The sequence below is a fragment of the Brienomyrus brachyistius genome, chromosome 15, assembly GCF_023856365.1.
Source record: "Brienomyrus brachyistius isolate T26 chromosome 15, BBRACH_0.4, whole genome shotgun sequence".
Classification (NCBI taxonomy): Eukaryota; Metazoa; Chordata; class Actinopteri; order Osteoglossiformes; family Mormyridae; genus Brienomyrus; species Brienomyrus brachyistius.
Window position 1 is genome coordinate 14,851,431 of NC_064547.1, and position 27,449 is coordinate 14,878,879.

General features: G+C 41.1%; 1 protein-coding gene across 4 annotated transcripts; it reads left to right on the forward strand.

The window, feature by feature from the left end:
• The first annotated feature begins 1,010 nt into the window (after positions 1–1,010).
• Positions 1,011–27,270, forward strand: palmdb (palmdelphin b). Of its 4 annotated transcripts, XM_048976587.1 has the most exons (9): positions 1,011–1,281; positions 5,656–5,707; positions 6,697–6,777; positions 7,320–7,450; positions 10,892–11,006; positions 11,552–11,576; positions 11,686–11,805; positions 12,143–13,189; positions 15,516–16,149. In XM_048976587.1, exons 2-9 carry the CDS (start codon positions 5,663–5,665, stop codon positions 15,554–15,556), a joined length of 1,605 nt encoding a protein of 534 aa, XP_048832544.1. In that variant the 5' UTR covers positions 1,011–1,281; positions 5,656–5,662; the 3' UTR covers positions 15,557–16,149. The 4 variants fall into 4 exon arrangements, with proteins under 4 accessions (XP_048832544.1, XP_048832543.1, XP_048832541.1 ...); XM_048976586.1 differs by lacking the exon at positions 15,516–16,149 and having other exon boundaries at positions 12,143–13,457; XM_048976584.1 differs by lacking the exons at positions 11,552–11,576; positions 11,686–11,805; positions 12,143–13,189; positions 15,516–16,149 and adding exons at positions 23,059–25,699; positions 25,832–27,270.
• Positions 27,271–27,449: the final 179 nt, after the last annotated feature.

The following is a 27,449-nucleotide window of genomic DNA, read 5'->3' on the forward strand; positions in this document are numbered from 1 at the left end:
ACAATCACACACATCATGCTCTTCATCCTCATTATGTATCCATTAGGAGTCCAAATTGGGAAACTAGAAGCCATTGAAATGCTCTATAAACAAGTCTGATATAAGCCAAATACCTAGTTTTTGTTTTGGCAATATATTGAACGTTTTGACTAACGTGTGCAAATGTAAAGAATTGCTTAAATAACCACAAGAATTCTCACTGTTACCAGTAAATGACATTCAGTATCCAGTGAAAAAACAGCTTGTAACTGTATAGCTATGTAGTATCTTTAGATTATGGAGAAGTGAGCATTTGCAGAGTTCTTCATGTTGCCATGGATACCCCTCCTGCCTGCAGCTCTCAGCATCACTGTGACTAATATGGTTATCTACTGACGATCCACATACCCAGTGCTGTTTTAATATAAACCTCTCTGGTCCAAGGTAAACGAAGACAGGTTATTCGAGGGGAAGCCGTCTATAGAATTACCATTGCTAGCTACAACGACAAATCATTATAATTATATGTCAGTTCAAATTACCTTGTCATTTATCGATATTACTTCATAAAATGTGTTAAATAACGCTTTAGATTTAAGAATACAGCCTTACTGTATTACAAAGCAAGTTTCACTCTATTATAGTGGTGTACTGTTTATGTGTTTAGGTGTTTATGTGTTTTTTTGCACCAATGCGTGCACGTCCCACGTGAATCTCTTTGTAGATCATGCTGACTGAAAGTGCTAATAATATGCAAGCCAGAACACATCCATATGTAATTATAATAAATAATGAAAGTTTGGAGAGCACAGCTTGCTACACCACCAGTGTCTTTTATAGCTAATTTTTTTTTTGGGGGGGGGGGGATCTTCTAGTTGTGTGGCAGTGCTGTTGCCTGTTCAAGTCCATCAGTGGGGGGGACAGCTGCACAGGCAGCGGGAAGAGAAAGCAACCGGCTCCCAACTTTGAGTGTGTGTATGTGTGTGCGTGTGTGGAGGTGGCTATGTGGGTTGGGGGGGGGTTGAGGGGGGTGCGGATTTGTCTGGCAGTAAAATGTGGACTCGCACATGGCTGAACAGCCAGGATCCGACAGGATTCGGCAATAGGGAAGGGCTGATCCTCGTGGAGAACCCGCCCCGCTTTCGCTGGTGAGAGAGGGCGACCCTCCTGTCTTCCGTAACCTCGGCTCAACCCTCAGCCTACCTGAACTCCCGGCTTGGTGATGTGGGAGCGTCTGCACGACAGTGATCTTTGACTGCCTATACTTACCTCCCAGAAAGCCGACCCTTTCAGACACGTTCGGTGAGTGCCTTTGTCTGTCAGATATCTGTGGAGTTTCGTTATTTTCGGTCTTATTCAATCTGGCTCTATGTAGCTTTGTGGATCTCCGCTTTACGAGAAGAATTTGATAAAGAAGACAGTAGATAGACAGCAACCCTTTAAAACCTCTTGTACCAGAAATGGCACATTGTCTCATTTTCCATGTTGCAGTAATATGCTCTTATTTTGCATGATGAATGAACTAATGACTGGTAACCTTAGGGGGCATTTGATAATCGCCTATATCCCTTCTAGCATGCATCTATTTCTAGCATACAATCCCTCTACAGGAGGCCTGTGAGACCTTTTGTCACCGGACTTAAGATAAAAAAAACACACTTTCCCTTGATCGCACAACCACTCCATTTAAATCATCTCAGCATGGAAAGTCACACAGTCAGGAATTGTCACTTGTGTTATACAGGGGTGCTCAGAAAAGGACAGTTTCCCTTTGGGGAGCTCGTAAAATTGTACCATTCAAACTCTTTTTCAAGGCATTTGAAAAATTCCGCATTCGGAATCACAGAATTGTAACAGACCCAAGACTTTGCGTATCACAGTTAGTATCTGTCATTTTCACAAGTACAGGTGGTACAGAAGCTCGCGAATCACTGTCCAGTTAGTTTGACAGTTGCTATGCTTCAGCACTTAAACGATTAGCGATCGGATTACAGGCAGATTTAAAAACCTCGTCCCTCACTTGGAACAGCCAAGCGGCGATGCGGCTGCTCGCTAGAGGAAACGCTGAGTGACATGTGGAATGCCTTTCATCACTGGAGCATCGCAGCAGCTGATGAGGAGCCATGAAATCAAAAATGTGGCAGAGAAGGTCCCTTATGGACGCGCCGTCGCTGTGCAGCTCGCCCTGGAAGTGGCCCTTCCGGCCTGGCGTCGGACCGTCCCATTAACTGTAGGGCTACTCAGGGCAGCATTGGACCGCCGTGGCATGGAGACTCTGTCCCTAACGGGCGACGTCAGCGGCCAGAAGCCTTCTGCTGTGAGGGCTTCCAGAGAGCCACTCTGTCACATCTGCTGACATTAAAACCGTGTGGCCGGCTAATTTTAGACCTGGCGCAGGCTTAGAAACGGATTCGGTGCGAACAGGTGAGGGCATCACAGCCATCTCTAAATTTAAGACCCCCCCCCCCCCCCCCCCCACCGCACCTCTTTCTGCGGACTTACATTCGGTTGCATCTGATGTGTTTGTCTAAAGCAGCTTGCAATCTCTCTACACTTAAACAGCTGGAAATCTGATGGCACTGATATGGGTTAAGTATACTGTCAGAGCGTTTGAGGTGCCGGACTTTATCATGCTTAATATGAATAAAGGCAGGGAAGGGGAATAGAGAAAGCACCTTTGGTCAGATGTGTTCTGGAACTAACCAGTGTTCCATGACATTGATCAAATGCCCTTCATTCCACAGAATTCTTCTCTGTAGGTCGTTTCCCTACTGCATTCCCATTCACGCCCACTCTCATCCTCTCTCCATATCCCACAGTGACTCATCCGGCAGTATTACATAAATTCAACCTATATACACTGTAAATCTCACATGAAAAGGGTTAAGCGATTTATTCAATTTATAAGGGCTTGTGGGTTCCAAAGTGTTTTTCTGACATTTATGGAAATTTGATATTTTACCATACATTGTTAGTTGTGTGTCTTTTTTGTTCAGCCTGTGCTGCATATTTTAAGACTGATTCCCAAGTTCTGTGCTGAATATGTCAGTCCATACAGCAGAGAAATCAGAGAGATTCAGTCCTATGTGTGAACTGTCCTACTGACAGATACCCAGAGCTCTGAGCAGGTCAGTCAATGGTCGGATCATTAGTTCATGAAAGTGATGCAGCCATGGGGGGCTAATGCTGTACCCAAGAGGTCAGATCAATGAAAATCTCCACTGAAACACAGTCAAATAACCATTTTAGAAGCATCCTTTGGACAGATAAACTAGGAATGTCTAGATGGTTTATAGAACAGAGAACAGGACAAGCACATGGAATGAGTTATAAGTGGAAAAACAATCAATACAATAATGGTAATAAACCACAAGGATCAGATCAATATGAAAAATGGGCAGATTGTTTTGCTTTTAATCACTTCTGAGGTGAAACACTGATAATGATTAAGAACTGGGTTTAGTTTACCTGGTTACATTTTATAAAGCTTCAGCATAGATTATGTCAATTTTTTGCGTGCTTTACGATTCCCTCCATGTCAAATTTTAATTGGGGGGGGGGGGGAGGGGGACACTCCCGGTCACCACGTTTGGTGCATAACATGTGCTGATTTGATGCGACATGATATGCAGAGCCATTCTGCGCCTCCCACCCGCTGTCTGTATGTTCTTCTCGCATATATGTGTGCATGCAGTGTTTCTGCCGACAGCAGGCTGACAGTGTTTGTCCCGTTAGTAGGAAAAAATGCTGAGATGCCATGTGACCAGCATAGATTGCAAATGTCAGTATCTCACGCTGGTGCTACAGAAACTAACATCTCACTGTGACATAACTGCCGGGTGGCGTGTAATTATAAGCGTGGTGGTCCAGCCAGTGGCTCTTACGCAAGGTGACTTACACTTTGTTTGTGCTGCGAGACAGACTGCACTGGAGTCGTTTAAGCTCCGTGCTGAAAGGTGAAGACACCACAAATCTGAACCCCGCATTTTACAATTACAAACAGCAACCTTAACTATGTATTATGCTACCTACTGGCAATGTTTAATTAATTGCAAATCACTTTATTTATTTATTTAGAAATTTTTAAATGACTTCCCAGTGAATAGACAAAAGATCCACTAGAAAGTGAAGATGCAGGAATAGCTTCACGCGTAATTTCGGTACCGTTACGTGACCTGGAGATTTCACAGGTCACCTGAAAGCCTGCAGAAAAGGAGAGATGATGTCATTGTTATAACTACCCATAAACAGCATCTCTAGCGCACAGCACGCCTTTCGCTATTCCACCATTTTCTTTTTCTCCTGTTACTTCCATCCAGAATGTTGCAACTGCTGTATAAGTATGACTGTCTTTGTTCATGTCTTGCTCTTCTTCACGCCACGCAAAACATAAAGATTGTGGTCCTCAGTCAGTGGAGTTTTAATATTCACACAAGTTTTTTTTCTGAGCAGTGTTATTAAATTAAATCGGGACAAAAACATAACACCTCCCTTGACTACTAACATAAATTAACTAGGCTGGATGGATCATTGCAATTTAATGCATTAATGCTCCTGGCCTCACGAAACAAACTTGATCTTTCAGTCACATTGAAAACTTCCTGACCTTGGAAATGAGGGATCAGGGCTGAGATACAGTCATGTCATGTGCCCCCCCCCCCCCCCCCCCAAGTAATGCTACAATGGCATCTTTATATAAGTGTAAAAGGTGGAGTCTGGTGTACCTATAAGATGGAGGTCAAATTTGATCATTATACTGTTAATGTTAGCATTATTACTATAAGTAGTACGAATGGCTTCGATCAAAGTTTTAGTATAACTGCTCTATGGTGCCGTTTAGTAATGGGAACCAAAGAGATTCTAATATACAAAGTGCCAGTTTATTTAAATTGCCATTTAAATTAGCCTTAATTTTGGTCCTGGGAATTTAAAGTAAATATTTCACAAATAATTCATAAAAATGTGCTTATCTGAGGGTTAATTCCTCTTAAGCCTGAAATGGCATGGCTGATATTTTTGGAGGATTTCTCGTAAAAATGAGCAGTTACTCTTTGCCCTACATTGTTACTGCTGCCAGCATGGAAGGTGAACACAGAAGACAGTGACAGGTTCCCAGTATACCACAGTGAACACAGAAGACAGTGACTGGTTCCCAGTATACCACAGTGAACACAGAAGACAGTGACTGGTTCCCAGTATACCACAGTGAACACAGAAGACAGTGACTGGTTCCCAGTATACCACAGTGAACACAGAAGACAGTGACAGGTTCCCAGTATACCACAGTGAACACAGAAGACAGTGACTGGTTCCCAGTATACCACAGTGAACACAGAAGACAGTGACTGGTTCCCAGTATAGCACAGTGAACACAGAAGACAGTGACAGGTTCCCAGTATACCACAGTACAGTTCATCCAACTTTACTGAGACAAACCTGACACCTGATTTGTCAGTGAGGCATGCTGGGTATTTCAGCTGACCTCCACCTCAGCTATCCCCACCCCCCGCCCCAAACTCCTGCCCAAACTGCGCTCCCATTGTGTGAGCTTCAGTGTCAGATAAACTGGCCAGTATCTCCGTCCCATCCCAACAGACCCTCAGCCCCACGGTCACCCAGCTACAGCCTCTGATCTTCTGCTACCTTCTCAGGAAACCCCCATTCTCTCTGTTCCAGGGTCACTATGGACGAAGCAGATCTGCTGAAAGAGCGTCTTCAAGCTATAACGGTAAGGCAGCATTTTAAAATCCATGTGCGTGAAGGAATGCTGTGAATATAGCGGCTCCTAGAAAGTGTCGTATTAAATTAGGCAGCAGGTATTTTTATGTATATTTGACATTTTTCATGTTTTATTCCCAAACTAGGCTTATGTTTATTCTTCATCAACTAGCAAAAAGTGTGTGCTGATGAATGAAATTATTAAAAATCATCTGACTTATATAATAAATATTGAAATTAAATGTCTTCTGAAGGCCAAAAGTAAGTCCTTGTGCAGATGACTATTAAATGATGGAGAAAAATCTTGAAGCAACACGCCTGCGTCTGTAGTTGCTGTGTGTTTCTCAGAATATCCATTCAAGTCAGTGGCCCTGGACTGGGATGCTTTTGATAATTTGTTCTGCGAGGGTGAATCACTTTATACTGAAGGCTGTTTCGGACAAAAATGAAAGACAAAAGGCAAACAAAAAAATCCAACCGCAGATTGTTTTTCCCTTGACGGCCCACAATACACAAACTTTATTTGTTTTCCTCTTTACAAAATATGCTTAAAAGCATTTCAGTAACTTATTTCTGTCCTCTGGACATAACGTCACCCTTGAGGACATAACCTTTGCAGAGTTAATACCCTGTTTTCTCATGGCTACATATGTTGGCCTTTCATCACCCTCAAGGCACTGCCAGTCTAGTAAGTATCGTATATTTATGTAAACATATGTGTCGGAAGCAGCTGCTGGTATTTTTAGGGGATGAAGCCAGTGATCGCGTCAAATCCCTGAGCAGTGGTGTCACTCCCCTCCCAAAGCCCAGAGAAACGCCCCCTGGCATGCATCCCCCCTCCCGCGACAGCTTCCCATTAGCTACCTTCTCCGAAACAAGCCTCCATTATTGCTGTTAAAACGAGGCCCGACATTTTCTAGAAGCTGCGTCTCCATGCTTCTCCAGGGCAGAGAAGTGATGCACAGTGGAGACATTCTGACCCTAATCTGTTCACTTTAGCATAAGAGAAAACTCCAAGAAGACATTGTCAAGAAGAAGTTGGAAATCGAAGAGGAGAAGCTGAAACTACAGTATTTGAAGGTGCTTCCTCTTGCCATTCGGAGTTTCTTCATGCTTTTCTGTTGCCAGTGATAGAAGTCATGCTAACTGCTGCTATACTTCATGTCTACTGTGTTTTAAAACTCTAGAATAGCAAGAATTTTTTCCATAGCTGTAATTCTATGTTACAGCTTATGGTAGAATACTGACAAATAAAGCATAGAATTTAATAATAATATGGAAGTTAGGGTGGCATGATGTCTCCGATCGTGGAACTTTGTCCTCAGAACTCAAAGGTTGTGGGTTTGACCCACTGACTCTATAGGGTACATTATTAAAAATAAATATTTCTGACACTGCTCCAGAATTTTAAATGTTCATGAATTAAAAGCAGATATGTTTTGTGCAAAACACCGTGAAATGACTATTGTCAAAATTCATCTATTAAACTCAAAAACTCTCAGTCAGACAATTTTATTACATAGTCTAGATTGGCTTTCTTGCTGAATTCCTTGGGCAGCAATGCATTTGTGTAACGGCAAACACTTACCTGAGTTACACAATGTGTCCATCTCTGCAAACAGAAAAAATCCTTGCGGGAGCAATGGCTGATGGATGGACTGAGTCCACAAAGCGAGCAGGAACAAGAGGCCATGAAATTACAGGTCCTGAATGAACAGGAACAAGCAGGAGTTCTGCAAAGAAACATCCACAGGTACGAAACATGCAAAGAACCTCGTCAGAGTTACTGCTCCCAGACCAGGCTGCCTGCACTTAAACTTTCACTGGAATCTTTTCACAGAGTGACTGGACCACAAGTTTAGTTAATAGCCATGTTTATTACGCTTTATGACGCTCTCATCTGTAATGCACTTCAAATTTCAGTACCTTCATAATGCAGTACAAAGCATTCTTAATACTGTGAGGGATTTCCCTAGTTAATTTGTAGTTTATTTATAATGTTAATTTAGTTTACCAATACATAGCTTTTAAATTTCTTATTTTTATATTTCTTTCTGTCCTTTCTACTTGTTCATCATGTTCTTTGCCTCTCATACAACAACCTGACCCCCTGGCTCCAGGAATCTGTACGAAAAGCATAGATAAAGGGCCTGCTTCCCTCACTGGGGGTAGAGACAGACAAACACTGAACTGGCCATGTGTAAAAATCCTTCTGTAAGATCTTCATTCTTTCTTAATTAACTGCTTAAGCATAAGGAACCTGCCTCATCATTCTACTGTAAAAGAACCTGAGGTTTTACTGAAGAAATCTATCAACTGTAACACTTTACTTAAAGCAGACATCATAATGCATTATAAATACTTTCATAATGCATTGTAATGCATACATAAAGTATTATAAACACGGCTATTTATAAAACTATTTATAAAAAGGCATAACATATAATTCATAATGCAGTACAGAGCGTTCTTAATTCTACTGACCACTATAATATATTTTGAAGATAAACATCCATCCATCCATCCATTTTCCAAACCGCTTATCCTACTGGGTCGCCTATCCCGGAAGCATAGGGCACGAGGCAGGGAACAACCCAGGAGGGGGGGCCAGCCCATCGCAGGGCACATTCACACATCATTCACCATTCACAGGCACACCTACGGGCAATTTAGTAACACCAATTAGCCTCAGCATGTTTTTGGACTGTGGGAGGAAACCGGAGTACCCGGAGGAAACCCCACGACGACATGGGGAGAACATGCAGACTCCACACACATGTGACCCAGGCGGAGACTCGAACCCGGGTCCCAGAGGTGTGAGACAACAGTGCTATTGAAGATATCTATAGTGCATTATAGATGACAGCTTCATAGAGCATTCATAATGCATAATAATCATGGCTATAATGTGTTATGCCTTGTAATAAATAGTTATAGCCATGTTTATAATACTTTATGAATGCATTATAATGCATTGTGAAGGTAATCTGTAATCATGAATGCTTTAAGTAAAGTGTTACACTTAAGTCTTATACAGATAATTGTAATGCATTATGAAGGTATCTATAGTGCATTATACTTGAGGGCTTATGAAGTATTATAATTAACTCTATAATGCCTTATAACCAATAGAAGATTCTGTAATGGTTTATTAATTCTTATACTGATCATGGCAATGCATTGTGAAGGCATCCATAATGCATTATAGATGAAAACTTCAAGTAAAGAGTTGCCCTGGCAGCATTACGTAATGTGTCACCTTGTGCTAAGTTTGTCTACACAAATAAAGTGTTAAGTCCGAGGCTGGTATCAAGTTATACCATCTAAAACAACACCAAACATTCCTTAGCTCAGCTCTTCATCAAGGGCAATAGCTGTGGACCGAGTTGTTTCTTTCACTTCAAGAAGGACTGTCCTCTTACCCTGGGGGCCTGGAGTCTAACCTAAGCAACACAGGAGACACAGAAGGGATATATCCAGGATGGGATGCAGTTCATCACAGGTCATATCCATGCACACAATATCAGATTAGATTAACTTTGTCATTTCACACGAGTATACTGCAAAATACTGCAATCATGGTAGAAAGAACTGTACTATATATGCATGTGTGATAATCACATATGTATACACATGCATGTCACACGCTATGGGCAAATATAGAAATACAATGTAGTCTAACTGATACATCGGTCAAAACCAATTTCACTTTCCATCCCTATAGTGCAAAAAAAAAAAATAATCATTTGATCTGCCATGCTATGGTAAAATGTAAAAATGTAATATTTAGCCAGAATCTCCCTTCTCCAGTCAACTGTCAAAATGGCAATTCATCAAAAATGAGGTGCTCAGAAATGGAGAGAAAAAATGAAAAGGAGAAAATGAGAACTCTGTGGGCCGGAATTTCATAAAAGCTGCTGAATTTTGGCGGTGGGGGGGGGGGGGGGGGCAGGCTTTTAGTTAGCCTGTATTGTCATTCGATAGCGTGTGCACTTTTAGTGAGAGCTCTTTTGCCGTGTGCTAATGGAACATGCATTGTGCATGCAGTACAGCCAGCCAGCGGTCTGAGCACAACTGGGAAGTGAGGGTGGGGGTCTTAGAGATCATCTTGTTCCTGGGCATATGCAAGACAAATGGCAGACCTACTTAGCACAGTAGAAGCTGACCGCAGGGAATCTGTGAAATGCAGGGAAGGCACATAACTCCACAGACAAGGACCAGGATTCAAACCCCCAACCACTGAGGTGCACCTCACCTGCACGGGCCACAGTGCAAACCACTGAATCAAGAACATAGATGTATGGATGATCATTTTCTTTTTTGAGCTTGGAACAACAACAAACACATCTGCCAATACTCAGAGCATTCAGCGCCTCTGAATGCGTTATTATCCTGGACCACTGGGCTCAGAGCCAAACAAGGAAAGTGAAGAAGCGATCCGCAGAAAACCCCTTTTAATCATCCGAACTGACCTGCTCAACAACTTCAGCAACTAGCCTGATTCCCAGGGGTGAACGCCACTCCCTCACCAAAGAAAAGGGCTAAAATAAGATTTATTACTTAGAAACCCTATTATTGTTCATCAGTTCCAGAATTGTTGGTATAGAAATATTATGTCAAGATATTAACCTTGTGGGAATGAGAGAAAGAAAGACATTCTTTAAGAAATAAGAACAATGCGTATTGTGTCCAGGGGCGCAGGGGGGCCATGGCTACCCCGGCAGATTCAGGGGGGGGTCACACTTTATAGAGGCCCTTGAATAGATAAAAGTATAAAATTGTAGAAAGTAAGGGAGGTGGTGTATGTGTGGGGGGGTGACATTTTGTCAGGGGCCCAGGAAGTATGGCTGCAGCCTAGACTGTATAATAATAGGTGTATGTGTATCTCATAGGGAGAGATACTGTAAGATATTATAAGATGTCCTGGAAACTGTAACCTTTATAGGGTCAGGATTAGAATTTCATTCTTGGATCATTATACAGCTTTTATATCGTGCAGTTAAACTGGCGTTAAACTACTTTTAATCTAATCTAGATCTCTTACTGTAATCTTATGACACTGAGATGCCCATGAGGTCTCTGGGACTTGTTTTTGGAAGGTTTCGCTCGGAAATGGACAGATTCTGTTTAGATGCGAGTTGTTTTTTCCCCGGTTACTGCTGTAGCATGTTAATGGTCTGCATGTGGCTTGCAGGATAGAGAAAGAAATCGAGGCTCTGGAGAGTCGGGAACTGACAATATCGGAGAACGAGATGCTCATTCTGAAACGGCTGAAAGAAGTGGAGAAGACAACCGCGGACATCATCAAGGTATTGCGCATCTGATACTACTTGTGCTGGACAAACAACATCAGTGCGCTGTCTTAGATTTTTGTGACGTGCAATCGGCGATGCAAGAGGCATTACGGTTTGTGCAGTTGTTTCAAAGCGGAATCCAGGCTGTACAGGGACTAGTTGGTGAGTGATTGCTTGGTGGACTTTACAAGGCCAGATGTTAATGAGTTCACCAACAGACGGGTACTGAAAAAAACTGGTTACGACGACGGACGATGGGTATGCAGGTGTATGCAGGTGTGTGCAGGTGTGTGCAGGTGTATGCAGTGTGTGCAGGTGTATGCAGGTGTATGCAGGTGCGTGCAGGTGCGTGCAGGTGTATGCAGGTGTATGCAGGTGTGTGCAGGTGTATGCAGGTGTATGCAGGTGTATGCAGGCTGCGTCCTGTTTGTTCTTAGCATAAAAGTCCCTTATGTGCCTTTGAACAGATTAACTTGATGTTTGCGCTCTTCACCTTTCAAATATTTTTTGCTTGGCTTTTCTTCCTGAATTTGATCTTGAACTACTATATCTCTGCACAGGAAGTAAATGCTGATATCCAGCCAGGTAATTACTTTTGTCACTACGTCTCTTGTCCTTCGATTGGCGTATATTTCGATTTAATCAAATTTAACCAAGCAGAACTGGAAAGTAAGAGGTGTCCATTGCCTTGCAGATCCAATACAATATGTTTATTCAGCAATTCCAGATATTCCACAGTCCTTCAAACCTTCCAAACAGCTCAAGAAGATGTCAAGCCCAAAGTTGGACCATGACCCTGAAGAATCTAAACAAGGTAAAATCCACTTTGACCGAATTATTAAAAATGTTAACGGTGCCTTTGATAAAAGCTGTTGATTTTTATAATTAGGCTATTTTCTTTAGCTTCATGATGCATTATGCTATATAACTCAAGAATAAGGAAACTGTTCATCTTTAGTATTGTACAGTGACTCATGGAAAATGGATGCGTGGAAATACAATTACTTATGAAATATTAAGCACAGCCACTAGCAAATTTGAGAAATTAGTCCAGTTGCCAGTTCATATTCATATGAAAAGGCAGTACAGGAGTCTTACTTCCCTATATGATGTTTGTTGCTCTATATTCATAAGATCTCTTTTATCCACAGCTTTATTTGTAATGGAAATAAACGTGCAGAAGGACATGAGAACTGGAAAGAGCCAAGTGCTATCAACAGCAACTGTCACAGCAGAAGATCTACCAAAGAAAGGCATCAAGGTGTACGATGATGGGAGAAAGTCAGTGTATGCTCTGCCCGCTGACACTCAAAGAGTCCAAAATGGGGTGGGAGAACTTACCCCTCAAGAGGTGGAAGAGCTCCTTAGGAAGGCCACGGAGAAAGGTCTCGAGGCCGATGTGGAGTATCATGAACCTGTGTTCTCAAGTCCCTACAGCAGACCATCTACTCCCAAGAGACAGAACCTGGATCAACTCAGCCCCAGACCTGCTCCTCGACGAGAATCCTTCAAGAATGTAATTTCTTCTCAGTTAGGCATCCAGAACAGTGAGGTGACTCTTCTTCAGGGGCAAAATAAACAAGAATTGTCTCACATTCCACTCCACTGGTCCTCCAGGAAGGTCCAGCAGCCTCCTGAACACTCCAAGAGCATCCAAAATAATATTCCTGTCAGTGGCCAAACACCCTTAGATTTCGAAATGAACTTTGATGGAAACAGGTGCAATCCAGCACTCTCCATTGAGGGTGATAGAGCAGCCCTACCCTTGGATTCCAGTCTGACTCACCAGGACCCCTTTCCCGAGATTTCCAAACTCAATATTCTGAACTGTATGCCAGAAAACATAGACTCCTCCAAGCCGGTAAGCATGATCTTCATGGGTTATCAAAATGCAGATAACGATGAGGAGGATGAAGTCATCCAGGCAGAGCTGGTGGTCATCAGCGACGACGACAACAGTCCCGACATGCAGCTATCTTACCACCCCGACGGCTGCTGCAGCAAAGTCTTCCAGCCAAAGATGGACAGGAGCTCCAAAGCAAAGCAGCACCTCGCCGACACCAGATCCACCCCGAACCAAAATTCCGCACTGCCTGATGCGACACTCCAGGTTCAAGGGCAGCAATCTAGGCTGAGTCAGGCTCAGCAGAGTTTTGAGCAGATGGTTGACGATGGCACCAAAGACCCTTCCACTACAGGTAGTAAACGGAAGGAAAAGCACAGCCACTTGTTAACCCAAAAGACCTCATTAAACACTAACCTCCTTCCCTCTTCTGAAAACACTTTCAAGAATGCACTAACAAGCCTGCTATTCTCCTGAAACACAACACATGCTGGTCACCAGGCCTAGCAGTACTACGTTTGTATAAATATATCAGTAAGTTTGCTGATTGTCATGCAATTTCCAGCTGTTCTATGCACACTAACTGTATTGAATAAACTTTTGTATGGTTTCGACAAGAAGTACATACTGTAACGGCGTCGACTGTTTGTTCAGAAATCTGCTGTGTCAAACTCCTGTCTCCACCCCGTGGCCGAGGCTGATGCGCTTGTGATTTGTCACTAACATGCTTGTTTCAGCCGTGCTTTTCCTCGTTTAGCTACCAGTCCAATTCTGAGTCACTGGCTTCACACATCGTCATGTGCTGTGTACTTTTTCTATTTACCAAGCGTCGTGCTTTTGCCTGCTCATAAACAAATTTGCATTAGCACCTGCCAACTGTAATATTCAATGACTATAATGACTGTTCATCCCCTTCCCCTTTCTGTAACTCCTGTTTTGGTATGAAACCCGCCGTTCACTTTTTAAAATTTGTTTTTCTGCAATATTAACCAAAAATTTCGAGAAATATGAACTTTTTTTTAATGATGGTCTTTTCTGATCCTTAAGATGTCACACTTACCCCAAATCAGTTCTAAATGTTCACCGTAATAAGGAAACTGAAAATGCTACAGTGTTTGATTGAGGTTGAATTAGATTTTTTATTTCTCAGGGTGGGCAAATTATTTAATTAAAGATTGAGAAAGCGTTGTACAACTGGGTAGGCAAAACAGAGAAGGATACTAATTATTTATGCATAGGCTGCATTTAAGCAGACGCTCTATCCAAAAATGACAGCCGAACGATGTAACATGGAGTGCAAATTTCATTAAAAAATACTAACAATGTGTTAATATTAATCTTCGATGTTCTATGCAGTATATATCTACTAATATCTTATCAGTTTCAGTAATTTCTCAACTACTCTTTTGACATCAGTATATTTACCAGGGTGCATGCCTGTGTATGGCATTCCGAACCAAATTTCAAAGTAGATATGCTTATTATACTTCATGACAACCCACAGCAAGGAATATATCATTGTATTATATCAGTCACAGAACCTGCCTCCGAACTACTTAGCCCAGTTCAATAGTTGAAAATTTAAGGGACTGAAACGAACGTGACAGCCCATAATATATGCTTGAGTGGTACTTATGTAACATTCCTCAAGTGTTGCATAAGAAAATAGCTTCCAGAGGCTGAATTACACCTGCCTTTTCAAATGCATCTTTTTCATAGTACCCAATTTCTCTTCAAATGAATCTTAAAAGCAAAATCCGTTATGTAAGCAGGCTTCACACAGCACTCTGAAACCTGCTGTCTTTTAATGAATATATACACAGTCTCCTGTTTTACTCCCAGATTATTACTTAGTACCAGCAATCATATATTAAAATCTTTAGCACATTTAAGGACAGTTAAATACTATGTAATAAAAATCTAACTGGGCAGATATTGTGATAGAATAAACGTAAAATATTTTAAATCATCAGGTATTGTGACTAAAAGTACAATAATACATTTTCCCTTGGTGCAATTCTATAACATGTAGGGCATGTAACATACATGTAACATACATGTAATTAATGCTGTTATGTTTGTAGTGTTTATTTTCAGAGAACTGGGAAATTCCCTGAAATTTCTGATATTTGCAAATAGATTGTAGTCGTTCACTTTTAGATTTTAAATCCGTTTAAACAGAGAACATGGGGTCAGTGATGTTTTCCAATAAGAATTCCTTAAATAGGCAATATATTGACACTGATAATAGTAATGATAATAATAATGATGATGATGATGATAATTTTGAGGATGATGATCATGTATAGTGCTCTTTAAGGACCGAAATATGCATACATTAGATTAGAAGGAGTAAACAAAGAACATATATCACAGCTATATAATTATATACAATACAGGAATAATATATAGAGACCATTATATAAAGCATAGTATACTGTGTAACTACAGGGGAAAATGTAGTACAGGACTGAAATGCATATATATATATATATATATATATATATATATATATATATATATATATATATATATATATATTACTATTACAAGTACTATTATGACATAAGAACAGCATAGTGACGCAATATCCTAAGTATCTAAGAGGTTATACAACACAAACGGATATTACGGGTGATGTATAAGGTATACTGAAATTTTCTCTGTACTCTTCCCCGCAGCATTAAGCATAAGAATGGCCAGGCTAGGGAAAAGGGTATAATCTCCAAAGGATACGATTGTGGTAGCTGCCTTAAGTATGTCCTGAAGAGCAGCACGCCGAAGTGCATATTCATCTCTGCACAATGCAAGACAGACTGGATGAGACTATAGCGGCTGCAGCAGGGCTGCGAAGTTGGAGCACTTTCACAAATCATTTCAGCCGGTTTGTCCGCAATAGTTTCCTTCGCTGAATGTTCAAATCGTTTTCACAGTTGTTCGTCTTTTATGATCCATATCTCACTATATGTGATCTCCCTGCTGGCATTGCTTATTAGCCTGATTACTGGACTTAATACAGTCGTATTTAGACAACCATGAACCATTAAATATTATTTGCCCATTGGATAGGAGAGAACACAAACACAGAGATATGTCCCAAAGGCATTCAGTATAATTACTATTCCCTGGTAAAGAAAGTAACATGTCAACTAATAAGTGTCACTAAAAACATAGATAAAAAAATAATATTTTGCTCACGTGTACTAATTCATATGATCATCACAGTGCAAGAATCATTACATCTAAATTTTCTTTTCACTGATTGCCACAATTTGTATTCAAGAATCTTTATTATTAAAAATCTTTAATGACAAAGCTTGATGCGCAATGTGATGTCCTTTCGTCTTTTCTTTTACTCTGGTATATTCAGTATATCCAACATAGCAGCTGTAGATTCTGATTCTACTGTAAAACGTTTAAGCATCAAAACTTGGTTAAGAAACTCATACTGTACATGATGGACCGATCAAACGCTGACTATCCAACCTGAACTACTATGTTGCGACTTCCGAGTGAATTTTATGTTAATTTAGAGAACAATGAAATAAGTACATGAAATGAAGAAATTGGGTATCGTTTGCGTGCCATGGCTTGGCGTCCCATCCTGGGTTATTTCCTGCTTGGTGGCTGAAGTTTCAGGGACCGGAGCCAGACTGCTGTGGCCCTGCATAGGATAAGTTGGTATGGAAAGTTAAAGGATGGATGGCTGGATGGATATTGTTTGGAAATCAAAGCTCGGTGTAGCTCAGTGGTTTGGGGCACTGCAGATCTGATCAGCGTGTTGTTGGATCAAATCCTGAGGTTGGTGGTACGATTTCACAATTGGGCCCCTGTGCAACACCCTCATCCTCAATTTCTCCAGGGATCGCTGACCCTGCCCTCACAAATATATGGTGCTTCAGTTCTGCTAAAGAAATAAATGTGAATCATCACTGAAAATCTGCAAATATGAGGGTCTCACTGTGTACAAAAGGAATCTGCACATAAATCTTTTTGTCGCAGCGGAAAGACAAGAAGAATGTATAATTACAATGAGCTTTTGTTCATGTATCAAAAGATAAATTGTCCTTTTGTGTGACCTTATACCTGAAGATTTCCCTTATAGTTATTCCATTTTAATGAACTATTTCCTGTCTTCTGTTTGCTGTTTGGCTTTCAAACAAATGAAACAAACAATTGTACAATGGTAATTTGGTCATTTTCTTCTTAGAAAGATTATCTATTATATGTAAATGACAATCATTGAACATAAAATAATCTCATAATTAATAATAACTTTGAAGGAAACGTAAAAATTTTCATATTAATTCAAAGGGTGGCACATGCATCTTAATAACACAAAAAATTAATTATGCACGAATTTTTATTAATTTGAGGAGGAATTCTGAACATTAAAGGATGTCAGAATTCTAAGTTTCAAACTCCTGGATAAAAAAGACTGATTCTTTTGGAAGTGGATAAAAAATGTCATTCGTAATCGAGGCCACAATATGTATGGACTAATTAAAAAGTGCTGTATTTTGCTTGCTTATGTCCCATATGTCATTATTAACCTGTGGACTTCGGAAATAAGGATACTGACATGGAGTCCTGCCTCTGTGTGTCCGTGTGTGCGCGCCTGTGTGTGTGTGTGTTTGCGCACAAGATGTGCTGCATCGCTATTGGTCAGTTCCGCCACATTCAATCAGTGCTCATGTCGCTGTGGCTCGAGCGAGGCGAGATTCAGCCACTCACAGCCAAAGCAGCACAGGCAGCAGGTAGGTTGGCAGCAAACTTTCTAAATGTTCATGCAAAAAGATTTTAAAACTAAATCTGGCTGCTTGCTTGTCAAGCAGAGGCACTGGGGAAATTATAGGGTTGGGGGACTGAGCAGTGGGCAGTAGTGGAGGCTTTTAACCCAGTAGATGAGAGAGTAGATAAGATTAGATGCGGATTCAGGATACCTTCAGGATTTTAGGCTTGCTTTTTGCTCCGTTTAAGCATGTGAATTGAGGGAAAACCCCTGAAGACCATCTATTAAAATAGAAGGCTGTTCTAACAAGAGAATATTCAGGTGCATGCCTTTTGTACATTAATATTAATATTTCTCTCGTTTATTTCCTTGGCAACGGTATATTTTATATTGCAGGAGCGATAATGTTCCGTAGGTCTGATGATTTGTGATGCTGTGAAGGAGTTTAAAAATATAATAGTATATATCAACAGATGTTATGTATCTGAGTCTGCAGAGATGGGAGTGATTTTGGTCAATGATTAGGGTCAATGAGTATTTAACATTTTCACATACTCTTGAGTTGCAGGTAACATTATTGTTATGCAAAGAACATCACAGTCCTGGTATCACAAATACACATGCAAGAGCAAAATTAGCTTGCTGCCAACTGTTGCATTTGAAGTTTGTTGCCGTTTATCGTACCTCGCCGTATAAACGCTTCGGCTGTGCACCTGATCAGCACGCAGTCTTTGCCTATTGATCACAGACACTTAAGTATCTTGTTTTGTGTGTGATTTTTTCTTGTATGTGTTTCCTAGTGTTGTGATTGGGACCATAGAAGCAAATATATTACGTCGTATTTAAATTCCTGAAGGGACAGTACTGTTTCAACTCCAATTTAAAATGTGTAACAAGTTGCCCTTAATTGTAATTAAGCAGAATAGCCTTACTAAAAATGTTAACATGGATAAATAAGAAATAAACATTAAAGCTCCGCTGTTCATATGACCAAGAGAACATTTATGAGAGCCATTAAGTTCCACTAGAACGTGATCAGAAGCTCTTTTATCTCCATGTGAATTAGGAGCCTCAAGCTGAGAACCTCCTCGAGTGAGGGCTGATGTTGAAACAGGGCACTCAGACTGTGGCAGGGTCCATGTTCTTAGCTCGGGGAAACGCCATTCGTAATGATAATTTGGTTTGACGCAGGTGCCGACAAGCGGATCTGCGAGGCTCCGCCAGCAAGCGTTTTCTGGCTTTTTAGTTTGTGCCACCGCCGTCCACGCAGAGGCTCCCGGTCTGTTCACCGAAAAACAGATCATCTGCCGCCTTTCTTTGGTGACATGGCTTGTCTCCGCCACATCGAAACATAACCCCTGTGCTGCTTTTCCAGCGAGGTTCCCACACCTGTGATTCATGGCATTATTCCAGTCCGAAAGGAACACGAGAACGTCCTTGGTAATGACAGCGACGACTGAAGCGCCCTCGGCTCCTGTCGCAGTGCCGAAAGTCACAAACACAGGGTCTTGCATCACTCATGGCAAGAAGAAAAAGGAGTTATTTGGGTCTGAGGAAGACAGCTGGGGCAAAATGTCAGTTTCAAGCTGCCTTATCTTTGGCCCTGATAAGTTGCTCAGGAACGCAATGAATCAAGGCGCAATCAATCACAATTAATCTAAATCAATTTTTGCAATTCTAGAGAAGAGCAATGACTATGTCCACTTATTAACCACGAAAGAAATGCACGTAGGTTAGCAGGTTACCATGGAGACTGCAATTTGGGACTTGGGGGCCCTGGAGGTAATGTTTAAAAGTCTGCAAAGTAATTTTATCTGATAAAGTCCATGGACAAACAGAACTGGGTTTGTGCCATCCATTTTCCATAGCTGCTTACCCAGTACAGGGTCGTGGTGAGCTTGGAGCCTATCCCAGGAAAGACAGGGCACGAGGCAGGGGGCACCCTGAATGGGATGCCAGTCCATCGCAGGGTGCACACACACACACACACACACACACACTCGCACATAAAAGGCAATTGAGACACACTAATTCACCTAACCGCATGTTTCTGGACTGCAAGTGGAACCCGAAGTGCCCAGAGAGGGCATGTGAAGCTCCACACGCTTCGAGCTTATGACCAGGACCAAATTCCCAAACTTGGAGATGTGATGTCATAGTGCCAACCACCGAGCTGTAGCCCAATAATTAAATAAACAGTCTAAAAATAAGTAGCCGCAAACTCTGCTCCCTGCTTCCCATTTGACGCCGTATGCAGCCATCGGGGTGGAAAGCATGGCGGCTTCAGAGAGGCATGTCATTTGGTGGAGATCATTTCCATCTGTCTTCTCAGTGTGAAAATGTGGGAGGGAGATAGAGAGGAGTCTCTGCCCGTCCGTCTGTGTCCTGCATTATTTAATGCGCGTTATTTAATGCATGTGGGACGATTAGAAGAGACGCCGGTCCACTCAGGACCTCCCCTTCCTATTGGGCTGATCTTTCCAAATTGCTCTGTCCCCTGAGGTAACCATGGTGCGCTGACATTTTCAGCCTGTTATTTTGATTTGACTCCTAATACGTGCAGCGTGACCAGGGAAGTAAACGTGGGGTGAACTTTGTGGGTGCGAATTTGTGCACTTTAAATGACTTCAGAGGTTTCTGTGGCCGATTAACCTAACAACATTCGTTTATCAAAACGTGGAATAGTTATTGCCAAATAATTTTTCTTCTCGTTTGAGATGCTGCTTTTTCTGTAATTGTGTCTAATTAGATTTTAGCCACGAATAACTTAATTATCCCTAAGGGCACCACAAATAATTTTGTATGTTTTGTTCATGCTGTAGCAGTAAAACAATGGCATTATATTTTGATAAGTTTTGCCTGCCACTTGAGGAAGAAAAATAATGAATCTGATAATTGCGGGGTTGCATAATTAATTGCTAGAATGTCATTGTCTCTCACAAAAATGAATATAGATTTTGTTGACTCGCTCATTTCTTTCTTCATAACATGAGCAACGTTTACAAACAAAAACAGCGGCATTGGAGCGTAAAATGACAAATGAGGGCAGAGGATTATGAAGCTATTACTGCTCACAGACAGCGACGTTCTGATGTTCAATCGATTATTCCGTCCTTTGGTGTGAAAGAGTTGGGCTCTGGATCGACGGCTGGCCAGCGCTTGGCAGTAGGCGCGGATGACAGCACCGTCCAGCGCGTCTGCGAACGATCTGGTGATTCATGCCCTTCAGCCCCTGCTGCTGACTGGCGCCGGAGTCGCTGCGAGGCGAGACTCCATTTTGAGAGAGAGACGCGAGAAGCTGCAGTACAGTTAGTGCAGCCAGACTATGATTGAATTTAGACATGTCAGATGATATTTTATTTGGGTAAAAGAGACAGTTTTTGCGGAATTTCCCAGTTTTTTCCCGTTGTGTGGGAAGTATTTTTAGGAGCATGAGGTTATTTAAATCTGGGACGGGAATAATTAAACAATTTTAGGTTTAAAAAAAAAAATCCCGACATAATTAATTTGTAATAATGGGGGAATGTTGGAATTTGAGAAATCAGTGAATATCAGTGGGTTTCAAATGCAGTTTTCATGGGATGATGCATAGATTTGCTAATATTGAACAATGTAAAGAGATTTTAATCAAATTAAGCAGAAGTCACAAGCCAGCTCAATTGACCTCGAATATCATTTGCTCTGCGGGTAATGATCAACATCGTTTCCTCAGATTAATCAGATTTAAAAATAAGTACGCAAACATAAATCATCACCTTGTTGTGGATAAGCAACTGGAAGATGGGGAGGTAAACAAACATAAATATTCTAACAGGAAAAAAGTACGTTAAGGATATGATGACAGTGTCATCGGTTAGGAACATATAAACATTTTTTTAAAGAACAACAACAGGTTTCCCTAATTGAAGTGCAGTGATGGTGTGATTCACCAGGTCTTAAGTTATATATTCATAGCACTCTTCCTTGCCCATATACACATTTTTGTTGATTATTAGATTTACTTAACAATAATAATAATAATGGTTCTTATTATTATGATTATGATTATCATTGTTGCTATTATCATTATTATTATTATTGGTTGGTTAAGAATTTAGTAAATTCCACACAAATAGGGACTTCTCTCGAGCTCAGTTATGCCGGCATGTCCCATGGGTTGTTTTCATTTGTGGGACTGGGTCCAAGGCCCTAGGTGTGCAGAGTTCCAAATAATCTTTCCTGACCTCTTCTCTGTCAGCGACAACAGCCAAGCGTGAGCCGCGGGAATGGAACTGCAAAGGCGGGGGTGAAATATTCCATCATCCAGCCTTACATAAGAGCTTCATTCAGATGGATCTCTGTCCTGCCCGACTCCGCACAGGCTGGGATCTGAACGCAGAAGAGGGAACACTAGGAAAAAAACACAACACTTTTAAATCTCCTTCTTAGTCATGTCTTTTACACTCTGAAAAGTTCCAGTACATTACTCAGACCTGATGGCCCATTTGCTGAGACACCTCAAGGAATCATGGGACGAGTCTCATTTCAGTTCATTTTTTATATAATGTTTCATTTTAGCACTGTAACTTTTCTCAATGTAATTCTTCAGTATATTGATTAAACATCAACCGTGGAAATGTCAGGTAGTTAGCCTTGAAAATAATTTGCCTGTTTACTCCTCAAATAAATTTAATAGGTGAATTTGTTCGCTTGTCTTCCTTAAATGAAATGGATGGCTGCTCAAACTGAAAGATTTCAGTTCGTTCCCGCATACGACTCAGACTTCCTTAACATATTTAATGTTCATGGATCACTAATAACATGCATTTGTAAAAGCATATATGTGGCGGAATGGTCCCTTTAATGTTTCCCTGTGATCTCGACTCAGAAACGCCATTACATTAACAAATAAATAAAGAAATACTGCAAAGTGCATCATTAATGTTGTTCCCTGGCAGTAGGCTGTAGGGCAAATTGCTTGCAATTATTGTTGGAATTTAAGGGACCATTATCATGTTTTTTTTTATATATTTATTCAAATTTATCATAATAAAAGTTATGCCTTTGTACAGAAAAATGTAACCGTTCATTTTGAGAGATTTATAGCCGTATTGCAATGCCAAGAAGTTTGTAATAAATCATAATGAATATATAATAATAATACATTCTATGATTAAATATGAAGCACTACTAATTTATAGTTAATCTCATATATCTACTGCAAGTAATAGTGGTAAGATATTAGTTATTGGTTCAAACTATGTATGGCTAACAAAGGTTAGATGTGAATCCATTTCTAATAAATAAATGGTTAATAATAATGAATTCATGCATAAAATAGAGTTTTTATATGCTGTGATACACATTTCCGAAAAAGTGATGTAGGGTTTGTGAATATAGCTAATGGTCATGGAATACATTGCACTGTGGGTGTCACGCTTCGACAGTAAAACTTTTAAAACAAGTAAAATTTGTAAAACACTTATATAAATGTATTTCATTTTGCTTTGCAGAAAAGTTCAGCCACTGAGAAGCAGACGAATGGAGATGAAGTGAGAGGAGGCAGCAGCGACACTCAAAATCAGAAAGAACAGAAATATTTTCCACAAGAAGTAACCATGGAGACCAGCCAGCTATCAGAAATGGCTCCTGTCAGGGACCATAAAATGGATTCTGGGGAGACAGAGGTGGCTGAAAATGAGGGCTCGTCTGAGGAGGCTGAAACAGCGTGGTCCAGTGCAGCTTCTCCAGAATCCCGAATGAAAGGAAACGTGGACATTCTGACGGTCCTGCCACAACGGGCAGCGGACAACGGGGAGCAACACAGCTTAGAAAATGGGAAGGAAACAGACAATCTGTGTGAAAAGGAGGCTTTGATCTTGGAAACCGAACATAATTATCTAAATCGCACGGAGTCCATGACCTCCTCTGTTTCTGATACAACCTCTAGTGCAGGAACAGTTTGTGAGAATGAAATGCTTCACAAAACACAGGAGCAGTCAGAGCAGGAGCGATCTGACACTCCAGTGTTGCCCACGACAGAGGACACTGAAGAGAGCGAGACCACCAGGACTCCAGAACCAGTGATACAAGAGGCTGCTATGGATAGCCTCAGTAACAACAGAATACAGGTGTCCATTATAGAAGACTGCGTTGGCGAAGAAGCTTCTTCTGGTATCTCCACATATCTTGATCCAGGTGATGCTGACTTAAACTGCATTTTGCGGGTTGAGATAGAACCTGTCTCCTCTGATACTGAGACTGATGAGAGATGGAGGGCCATCTTTTCCTCCTCTATTAATAGGGAGGATGATGATTCCTACATGGATGAAATCCTAAATTTAAGTGCCCAAGAACTCTTTGTGCAAAAAGTTGAAAGGAATGTGGAGAATATTGTAGAAATCAACCAGAGCGATGACAAAGATGTCCCTGACCATGAAGATACTCTTGATCAATATGAGCACCACACCCCAGACTGTGATGATGCTCTAGACCAATATGAGCACCACAGCCTAGATTGTGAAGATGCTCTAGAGCAGTATGATAACTTCACCCCAGACCATGAAGATATTCCAGACCAATATGATAACATCACCCCAGACACTGAAGATGTGCTAGACCATTATGATAACATCACCCCACACACTGAAGATGTGCTAGACCATTATGATAACATCATCCCAGACACTGAAGATGTGCTAGACCATTATGATAACCTTACCCCAGACCGTGATGATGCTCTGGATCAATATGAGCACCCATCCCCAGACGGTGAAGATGCTCTCGACCAATATGATAACCTCATCCCAGATCATGAAGACGCTCTTGACCAATATGAGCACCACAATCCAGATCGTGAAAATGCTCTAGACCAATATGAGCACCATATAACAGATCTTGAAGACTCTCTAGACCAATATGAGCATCACAGCCAAGACCGCGAAGACCTTCTAGACCAGTATGAGCACCATACTGGTCTAGATGACGCCTATGAATTTGAAACTCAAGAGCACCCCAATGTAACTCCCTCCCTATTTCACGGCTTATCAAAAATATCAGAAGATGAGGAAGAGTTCAGTCACGGTTTAAAATGCAGCACAAATGATTCAGAGTCTTCAAAAGTAAATACTAATAAGAAAGTTCCTCCTGACTACTGTGTAATTCAGGAGACAAAGAGCGAGAATGTCAGTACAGAACATGTGGATTTTCGGGTTGCAAGAAAGCAATGGCTAAAAATGGAAGAGGCGACAAAATACCAGATTTATCAACCCACTTTTAGGCAAATGACATGCCCGGGAGGACACAACTCCATGTACACCCCCGTTAGAAATATCAACAGGTCCAAGAAAGAAGCAGAGTTGGACTGTACAGCGCTGAATGACTATTCTCAGACTCATCTCAGCCCATGTTCAGAGGACTCTGGCCTCGATGACTCCAGCTACAGGTCTCCTTGCGATGATGAGACCCCGATTGAAAGGGAAATTCGCTTAGCTATGGAACGGGAAGAGAGCCTGAGACGGGAGCGTGGAATTTCTAAAGCCTACAATGCCAATGAATGCACACAAGCTACTGGCAAACCAGTCATTGTTCAAGCTGGAAAAATTGACAGAAGATTGAATCAGGAGATTGAAGAAAGGAGAAAGATGTTTGAGGCAAAGGAAGACAATTGCAGATTCCCAAAGTCCCCCAGCATTAAAACACCATCCTTCATTATTACCTCCTCCCCGTCAAAAGGTCAGCTGTGCCAAGAGGTGTCAGGCAATAGCGTGATCATCTTCGAACCTGAGCAATACGCTTCCAGCCCAACACGCTGCAAGAAAGACACTAACCCGTTAGCAAAGAGAGCCAATGAGTGGCCATCGGATGCATCCAACGTCGTCATACTGGAGGCTCCTGCCATGATCACACGCAGCTCGTCCGAGTTCTGCCTGAACTCTGTCTGCCAGGACACTCAGGACAGCACCTTTCTGAACAACCCCTTCTTCAAGTTACGCTCCAGGAGCACCCAGTCCCTGATCGATGACGAGATCAAGATGGTCAAGCAGAGAGAGGAGGAACTGAAGAAGCAAAGGGAAAGTATATATGCTAAAGATAGATACAGCACAACACTAATGTCACCAAATGCACTGGATAGTCTGGCCTACAATAAGTCAGGTATTTAAGTCATAATTTCATAAGTTCCTTTATCGATCGAATGGTGTGAGTATCATCTGCATTACATTAGTTTATTTATCTGTTACTTGCTTCTATACAGATGTGATTTAATTCCCTGATTATTCTCAACAGAACTTCCAGTGAAATGTAAGTCTTCTCCCTCCTCCCCAATGAAGTCAGCCTGCAAGGTGGATCATTCCTGCGAAAACAAAGTAACCCCTCTTTGCTCGTAATCCTCTCCTCTATCGCAATGTCTCTCTCTTTGAATATGGTTGCCGTAATGAGTAAAAACAACCACGCTAATCTTGACTAAATCCTGACAGTGTGGCTGTTCTTAGATCAGTCATGAAGAGTCAGCGCGTTCATTACCTTGATTTAACCAAAAACCGTCTGAAGTTACCCAGGTGAGTCTCTTTCTTAGTTAACTCTTTCTGGAGTTTGACGCAAGCTGTACGCTGCTGGGGGTAATGAGTTCGACGGTCGTGCTAACAGTGTTGGAGAACGTCGGCCGTCGGCCAAAATTTCTGTACTTTGAGCTTAATTTCATGAAACTGCAGGGCAGATGTCATGTATATCAACACTTACTGCTTGTGTAATGTCATTGCTACATAGTTAATACATGGATAAGCCAGAACAAAGTTGTGTGCTCATGGCAGATACCTGGTTGTTGAATGCAGTGTTTAGTCCAGTTATTTATGTTGGTGTTCATGTCCATTAAAGACAGAAGTATTTTAAATGCATCCCTGGCTACAGAGGAAATACTTATTGTATTTTCTCCATCATTAAATGCATTTTCAAGAGATCTTAAAATTAGTATACATATATCTTCTATGTTTAAACTATTCATATAGCTGAAAATTAGTACTGTATAGGTTTTCTCATTCTATTATGACAATAGAGGTGAATTAAACTTTTTTATCCTTCATCCTCAAATAATCATAATTGTCCCTTTTGTACTTTATCTATATACATGCATACAAATGACAATTGAATGCATTGCAATACGTATTATAAAATTCCTCCTGTTCTATGCTGTATTTTATGTCCTGTCGTCCTGCTTTTGTAAACTTGAATTGCCCAACAATATTTAACACAAAGCAATGCTTAATTTTTATATAATTAGTACAAAATAAAGTTACAGTATTGACTCATTTTTGACTATTTTTCATAATGCATGTATTTATATTTGACCGCTTTCTCCACACGATATATTCAAATAAGCATTGCTTATAAAGGTAATGTTTCTTGGTAACTTTTTCGTGTTTGTTTGGAAGGGCTGCTAAACGCTGAAAGGTACCTTAGCTTTGGCGTAGACTGACAATCCTGAATACGTCTAATTTCCTTTACAAATGTTTGTGTGCGCTTTGTCCTGTAGTGAAGACAATTTATATTAAATGCTACGGCTTTGCTTGCTTAGCTTCGAATTTTAGCTACCCACGTCTGTACGAATGAATCCGTGTCTAACGCAGAGTCGCCACAATTGCCTTCAGTGTTTTTTTTCTTTTGTGTTGTATTTTTAACTCAAGTGCTGAAAAAAAAGATCACATTGAAATAAAGATTTATGAAGCATATGAGAGAAAAACTGTGTTTTTTTTCTAATTTCTTACGTATGGACCTACTTAAATATTTAGGGTAATTCTTAATGAGGTCTGAGCATTTTAAAATTGCAGAAACTTAACGGAGCTGGGCATTCGCGTCATTCGCGTTTGTGCCGTTTTCAGTTCTGCATCCTTACCAATACCCACACCGG